At 28.1% G+C, this 7,944-nt stretch overlaps 2 protein-coding genes across 2 annotated transcripts; one reads left to right on the forward strand and one right to left on the reverse strand.

Annotated features, from left to right (window-relative positions):
• Positions 1-713: 713 nt before the first annotated feature.
• LOC145831872 (interferon-inducible double-stranded RNA-dependent protein kinase activator A homolog A-like) lies at positions 714-2,865 on the reverse strand. Its single transcript, XM_082939219.1, has 3 exons — positions 2,664-2,865; positions 1,822-1,969; positions 714-1,632 (listed from the first exon to the last, which is right to left on the reverse strand). Exons 1-3 carry the CDS (start codon positions 2,841-2,843, stop codon positions 1,454-1,456), a joined length of 507 nt encoding a protein of 168 aa, XP_082795345.1. The 5' UTR covers positions 2,844-2,865; the 3' UTR covers positions 714-1,453.
• A 352-nt stretch (positions 2,866-3,217) lies between these two features.
• On the forward strand, positions 3,218-4,153 carry LOC145831600 (mitochondrial fission 1 protein-like). Its single transcript, XM_082938906.1, has one exon. It carries the CDS (start codon positions 3,245-3,247, stop codon positions 3,707-3,709), a length of 465 nt encoding a protein of 154 aa, XP_082795032.1. The 5' UTR covers positions 3,218-3,244; the 3' UTR covers positions 3,710-4,153.
• The last annotated feature ends 3,791 nt before the right edge of the window (positions 4,154-7,944 follow it).

The raw sequence follows: 7,944 nt of genomic DNA on the forward strand, positions 1-7,944 counted from the left end.
TAAAAACCAAAATATTTTTGAAAAAAATAAAAACATTGTAGGTTTAATTAATCAGATTATGACAGCAAAAAATTGGAATAAAAATATTGATAAAGAGATTCAAAAACTACTAAAAAATTAATATATTTAGAATATTATATAAACCATATCTTAAGAAGTATTCAAAATTTTTCAAAACAAAAAATGGTTTGTAGATATTAATTGGATTTACTTAAACAATTTTTTTTTAAAAACATATACTACTTTTTGAGCTGTGGCCCTTAAATTTTTTTACAAGTTTTAATTGTCCAAATTTTAATAGTCATGCATCCCCATATGTACTGTTCAATAGTTATGACTCTCATCTAAGATTTATTTTTAAATTTAAGTGAGAATTATCTGATTGAAATTATTTTAAAATAGAAATATTTTCACATAATTATCTAGCTATTTTTACCTATAATATCAAATTTTCTAACAAGTTATTCTTGATTTAAAAATAGTTTGATTGAGCTTTGATTTTCAGATACAATAAAAATAAAATTTACTGTTTTGCTTGATATATTTCAGTTCTCGTGCACAATATAATTATATAAAAAATGTTTAGTATTCATATGGTCACAAATAAACCCTTAAAAAGTGTATAATTTTGAATTGTTTGAAATTTTATTATATGGAGGTATCCTACAATGGTAATATTTAAGCTCTTAAAACACACTACACTAAAATATATTTACATTAAATATTTTTAAACAATTTACAACAAAAATGGTAATATTTACATTTATTGTTAAAAATAAAGATACACAATAGATACCTCCAAATACATAAATAGAAAAAAAGAGGTCAAAATGTTTAAGTAATGTTTGATAAAGTCATTGTACATAAAATAACTAAACAAAACTAACTAACTGCTTTAAAACTTGTATAATTTGGTCAAACTGTTAATAATGGTATGAACATCAATAAAGATATAAAAAGCTAATGTCATATAAAAATTTTGTATTTAAAAGAGTATTAAAATTAAAAAAAATAATCTGTTTAAATGTACAAATTGGTCAAACTTTATGTCAGTAGTTTTTTCACAATCGATAAGTTCAAAATATAAAATATTTTAAAGCACAACATTTATGAAACTGCATTTTACTCTAAAATGTTCAAAGAAAAATACACCCTTAACTGAGTAGTAGTTTAACCTCATTAAAAACAAAAGTATATTTCAAAAGCAACAATACAATTTGTACAAAAACAACTAATTTCTTATCATTATGGTGTGTAGTAATTTTAACTTTTTAAACACAAAAAAAAACTTACAAAAGTACTAATTAAAATATTATTTTATTCACACAAAATTCACCAACTAAATATCATTGAACACATTTAACTGAGTAGTAATTTTACCTTTTTATACAAAAATACTTACAAAAGTACTAATTGATACATTATTCTATTTACACATACAATCAATCAAATATCATTGAACTGAAGACAAAACTAGTTCCAACATTTTCCCAGCCGCAATAAACTCTGCACTTTCCTTGGTGAGACCAGTGCCCTCTTCAACGTGGTCACCCAATTTGCACCTGACGACAACCTCATGGTTACTAGGCGACTGTTGCTCCTCGTAAACAGGAACGTTCCACCCTTTCTCACCTAATTTAATTTCAATTCAGTGATAAAATAATTTTTAACTCGGTTAGAGTTCTTTAGTTATAACTAAATTGGTAATAAATTAGACTGATTAGAGTTGTTACTTTAGAGCTACTTAAAGAAAAGCCTATTTATTTTTACCTAAAATTAAGAACTCTTTTAAATTGTTGTAATTAAATAAATAATTATCACCTGCAATTTGATTGAGTTGGTCAATGGGGTGAACTTCCGGTATCTGATCACTTTCAACTGTGTCTATTTTTTGCAACAGAGCTTTGGCACTGGCAAGTTTGGCTGAGTTTTCACTTGCGCCAACTCCCACTGAGCTCACATCTCCAACCTAAGAAAATATTTGTTAAATATCTGGTGTTTTTTTGGCAAAGTTTGAAATTGTCTATGTACTTAAGATTAAGTACACTAGAGTTAGTAATAGCCTTATAATGGTAAAAATTTATTAAACATTTTAGAAAGTTTAATAAACACTATACTATAAATACTAAGTTTTCTTATGTAGTTACAAATGGTACTCACATGACAGTTTTTGTTCTACTAAAATATTCTGGTTTTTGTCTCTTTAATAATAAAAACTTTCTGAAATTATGTTGTGTTTCATGAGAAAGATGTAACCTTATTTATATAACTTATATAAGTGTTGTGAATAATTGTTACATTAATTACTATTGCCAGTACAGGTTCTTTAAAAGTAAATTTTGATTGAATTATTTCACACCTTAGATAGCAGAAACCTTAATAAGTACAATGTAAAGTAAAAAGCGCCCACATTTTAAACAATAACTCAACAATATAATTTTTAATTTTAATTAATTTATTGATTTAGCGTTCCTTATATATAAGTTTGTTACATTATTTAAAACTTGAAGTATAAATGAAATGCAAAACTGTTATCTATATGAAAATAATTAAATAGTTCATGGCTAAGAACATAGTAACATGCTTCAAGTATTTTACTCAAAATTTAAATGTTAGATCAATATTCAACTTTTTGTCTTTTCAAAAGTACTCAAACAACCGACCGAGCATTTGATGTTGACCATGTTTGTCATGTTTCCCATCAACAGCTCATACATGCAATTCTTGTTCATTTTCTTTGCAATCTCGTCTATTTTCACTATAGGGGAACTTTTCAGGTTCTTTCTCACACCCCTGCGGTTTCTGATTGATGATGATTTTCCTGATGGCTTTGTTGGAGGCATTTTTTAAGTTGTAGTATTTATATTATCTCTGGAAAATTGTAAATTAAAATAGATTTTTGTAGAACATTTTTTTGATGTCTCTTTGGAGGCATATAATTATTTTATAAAATCTCTGTGAAAATATTAAACATAACTATTTGTAAAAGAAGTTTTGATACACAGAAAAGTTAAAGTGCAAACTTTAAATCAAGTTACAATTTAGTTGTTTACTAGTTTTGTTATTTGTTTAAAATAGTAAATTTAATTAAGATATGCAAGCATAATAACATGATAATGTTAGATTAATATATTTTTAACTATATTTACAGTTGTTTACTACCTATGCCTACAATCAATCTCATCAATAATAAGTACCATCATATTTTGCAGTTTTAAGTAAATCTAAAAAGTCACAAATCAAAATGGACTCATTGCTAAACGAGGTGTGCAACCCGGAAAAACTGAAACAAGTAGAAGCCAAGTACAAGCAGGAGGCAGCATTAGGACAAGTGTCAAGCGAAACATCATTCGAGTACGTCATGCTATTAATAAGATCAAGGTACAAGCAAGACTGGGAAAACGGGCTTCAGTTGCTGAAGCAGTTGTACTATGAAACAAAGGACGAGCAGTTGAAGAGAGACTACACTTATTTCACCGCCTTCACCTACTGCAAGCTGAACGAGTTTGACGAAGCTGTGAGGTGTTGCGAGGCCTTCCTGACTGTCGAGCCGGGTAACAGGCAGATTGCGCAGCTGAAGCAGCACGCTGAGGAGCTGAAGAGGCAGAAGATGTACAGGGAAGCGGCGACTGTCGGTGGTACTGGGTTGGCGCTGGGGCTGGGAATTGCTGCTGGGGCAATGTTGCTGTCAAAAGCTCTGAAAAAGTGATTCTGGGTATATTTTGTTTGAAATATTTGATTTTCTTTTCTCGGCACTTGCTTCTGCCTTCCATGTTTTCTGTCATTTGGCTCAAAAAGAAAAGTAATTTTCTTGATGTGCCCTCTACAAGACCATTTATTTTCTGATAGCTAGCTCTAAAAATTTCTGAATTTGTTCCTTGCCTGAGAGGAGTTTGTTTTCAAACTTTGCCTGGCGTCTGAAAAACAACTTTTTATTTTATTGCATGATTTATTTTATGAAACTCTATCATGAAGTTGTGTATTAGACTGTGTTTTGTTTTTATCTTTTTATATAAACTAGTATTGCAATATTAATCTTAATTTAAAATTGTGCAGTGTTTTTTGACTAGAAATTTGAGTCCTGCATACTATTTTTACAAAATAAAACAATTTTCAAACAATTCCATTTTGATTAATATTTAAAAATAAATTTTGATATGCTTCTCATACTGTTTTTAAATAACTGTTGTAGCTCATAAAACTTAACTTTTTATATTTTAAACATTATATAAATTTATTCAATAAAAACGATTGTTGAAATTTTTTTTTGATATCTTTATTCAGGTCTAATATTTAAGTTTTTTTCAGGGTCATTATATTTAGTATGAGTAACCACACAACAGACCCAATTGAAAAGTTTCTACAAAAAAGAAAACCAACAAAAAGAAGAATGGACAAAGCTGACAAATGGTTGACAGACAACAGAGAAAATTTGGCTCGACATTTAATGACATATGACAACCAACAAGACCTTGAGTTCAGTTTGGATAGCTTCATTGAACTTTACGACGAAAACTTGGAAATAAAAGCAAAACAAGGAACAAATAAAAGTAAAAAGAAAACGAACAGGTCATTAAATCTTCTGTCTAACATAGTTTACTTAAATCTCATGCTTCAGGATTATGAAAATGCTAAATATTGGCTAGAAGAGTGGCTGAAATTAGAACCTGAAAATGAAGAGGCTAATAAAGTCTATTCGAATTTGAATGATAACATCACGGTTGAAACTCAGCATAATCAAGTTGTAGAACATTATGATGACAACGCTGGTAGAAATAATCAGGTTGTAGAGTATTATGATGACAACGCTGGTAGAAATAATCAGGTTGTAGAGTATTATGATGACAAAGCTAGTAAGCATAATCGAGCTTTACCTCAAAAACCTAGAAATAAAAACAAAAAAAAGAACAAAAACAAGAGAAAAGAAAAAGCTAGTAAGAATTATCAAGGAATAGATAACTTGTATGAGCATGAAATTGTTCAGTATAATCAATCTTGGAATAACCAAGATTTTGAATATATCATACCTCATGATGAACCAAAAGTAAAAGAAAAAGTTACAAAATCCAGTTATTTTACTATGAAAAATTTCTTGTTACTTGGACTAGCTTTGTTGGCTTTTAATCTTTTCAAAAAGTAAATAGTTATAAATTTAAATAATGAACTTTCTCCCAATTTAGTCTTATTTCTATTCTATACTCAATACTGAACCTTTAAGAACCTATAATTTTGCCTCTGAATTTGACCGGCTATGTCTCAAAAATTGTTATGAATTTTAAAATTTGTAAAAAGCATCTTGTAGCTTAGTTAAAACTTCAAAATTTAAGATCAAATTGTGAAAAAAGTGATTTACTTTTTACAACCCCCTATGTCCTTAACATAAGTTGGTTGTAGTTTTTAAAATAAAGTATCAAATTGAATTAACAAATCTCAAAATGTAGTTATTGAATAATTAAATAAATTAAAATGAATTAACTACTAAGTATTAGATTGGTTTTTCTTTGTATAAAATCATTAAAGTTTCAGCATAGTTCAGCAAAAACGTTACCAAAATATTAAACTAAAATTAGGCTTATTTTGAATTAATTTTTGTCTTTCAAATCATAATTAACAATCAAATCAGTAATGTTTAATCAAACTAATAATGTGCCTTATACTTACCATCATGTTATTATAATTATATTTTGAACATTTTTTAATAATTGAACCTGTTTTATAGTTATGCATTCTATACTCAATACTGCTTTTTAATTACTTTGTACTACATAATCAATTTTTCCAGCTTTTCAGAGAACTAATTTACATAAATAAAAATGATCCACAATTCTACCAATCTAAAACCAAATCACAACATCAAGCAAGCAGAACAGAAGTACAGAAATAACAAAAGTGCTGAGAACAAATACAACCTGGCCTCCTGCATGCAGGACACCAAATCTCTTGTAAGGGACAGCTTGAACCTATTTATTGAATTGCACAACGAAGACCCTCAAAATGAGGTCAAGTTCCCGCAACTTTTGGCAAAAATCACCATCATTCACATTCAGATTGGTGAGTTAAAACAAGCTGAGTTGTGGTCGAAAAAGTGGGTTGATTTGCAGCCCGACAACAAAAAGGCAAAAGATGTCCAAGAGTATTTGGCTTTTCGTAATCATCCATCTAAATTGGACCCTGCAAATAATGAAGATGATTTTTCAATAATGAGTTATTTCACAAAAGGTGACCCAACAAAAATGGAAAGTTCTCCAGAGTCTGGCAGCAACTTGAAAAAGTTCTTCATATTTGTACTTGCGGTTTTAGCTTATAATTGGTTTTACCCATCCAAACAGTAGTTTGTATCATCATTCTGGTAAGAGCAATACAAATAACAATCTGACCATATACTTGATGATCAATTAAAAAAAAATCCTAATGTACTTATAATTAAAATTTAGTATTTATTTTGCTATTTTTAAACAAATTTAAATTATTTATTAATGTGTAAAATTTTCTGATAATAAATTTGGCCTGAAACTTTATTTGTATAAATAAAGTAACTTGAGGTAAATTAACTTCAACAAGTACAGTTAAAAATTTCTATAAAAAAATAATTACTAATAAAAGAAAGTTAGACTTTTTTTGTAGCATTACTAATATTAAGCTCAATATTGTTTGTAATACCCTAATTTTACTATTTTTCTTCATTAAAAACCATAAAAATTATACTAGTGATGCTTATATCTAATCCCCAATCATTTTCTCTAATTACTAATCATACCTTTTTACCACTATGCTATAAAAGTTGTTAATAGTAAAATTAAACAAAAAAATAAAAAATATAAAAGATTAGCTCTTTATTTAAATGTCATATGAGTGTATAATAAGTTATTGTAATTACAATATGTAAAATATCTTAAGTTGTACTGTTTTAACAAAGTTGTACTGAGAATTTCCCATATATGTAATAGTCAATTCCAAATAATGTTTGCTCTCAGTCTAATATTAAGAACTATATTTTAGGTTAAACTAATTATTTATAAGTAACATCAAAATGAACCCAGTTGAAAGATATCTGAAAAGAGGGAACAAAGACGGTTTGGCCCCGGTTGATGGTTTTAGTAAGGACTCTCGCGACTTTGGACTAGGACATGGACTTTGGAATAGTCTGAACTACTTGATACAAGAATTCAACTTCATTGAACCGAGGGTACGCAAAAGTGACAGCAAAACAGTGTTGTTTGTTTCTAACATCGTGTACATCTATCTCAGGCTCAAAGATTATGAGAAAGCATTAGAGTGGTCAGGTGAATGGCTGGATGTCCAACCTGAAAATGAAGAAGTTCAGCTGTTGACCAAGTATTTGGACTACCTTGTTTTGGAGCTTGCAAGGGAAAAGAGACTTGGGATAGTAAGAACCGAGAAATCCAGTTGTTTTATAATGTAAAGTTTCTTGCTTTTAGGACAAGTTTTATGGGGTTTTAGTTATTTGAAAAAAGTTAAGTAGCTATATATATGAACATTAAACACCTTTAAAAGAAATTTAGTGAGCTTTATACAATATTTATTCACCAATTGGTATAAGTAATAAGTTTATCATTTATAAATTGATTATAAAAATTTTTATTATTTTGATATCTTTATTCAGGTGTTTTAATTATTTAAAAAATGTTAATTAGTTGTAAGAATTAAATAGTGGTAGGAATATTCAAATGTACCATTTGACTAAAATTTTAATAAATATTGCGTTAAAATTACTACTAACAAATGAGTTGATATATTTTAAAACTAAAGTAGGTTTATAGTATTATAACTTCTATTATGTTATTACAAAATAGTGTGTACATACTTTTGTACTATGTTTAGTGTTAATACTTGTAAAACTATACCCAAACGATTTTAAACTATAAAGTTGTAATTGTACTTCAAATCTTGACAAATCTATTTAACATGATATATGTGTGCTTA

The sequence above is a fragment of the Thalia democratica genome, chromosome 3 (assembly GCF_965202585.1).
Source record: "Thalia democratica chromosome 3, ktThaDemo2.hap1.1, whole genome shotgun sequence".
Lineage (NCBI taxonomy): Eukaryota > Metazoa > Chordata > Thaliacea > Salpida > Salpidae > Thalia > Thalia democratica.

Excerpts from the sequence above, each read along its gene's own strand:
- LOC145831600 (XM_082938906.1), top strand. The coding sequence starts at position 3,245 with ATGGACTCATTGCTAAACGAGGTGTGCAACCCGGAAAAACTGAAACAA.
- LOC145831872 (XM_082939219.1), bottom strand. The coding sequence starts at position 2,843 with ATGCCTCCAACAAAGCCATCAGGAAAATCATCATCAATCAGAAACCGC. Across the intron at positions 1,970-2,663 it reads TGGTCAACATCAAATGCTCG|GTTGGAGATGTGAGCTCAGT; the intron begins GTCGGTTGTTTG and ends ATATTTTCTTAG. Across the intron at positions 1,633-1,821 it reads CCAACTCAATCAAATTGCAG|GTGAGAAAGGGTGGAACGTT; the intron begins GTGATAATTATT and ends AAATTAAATTAG.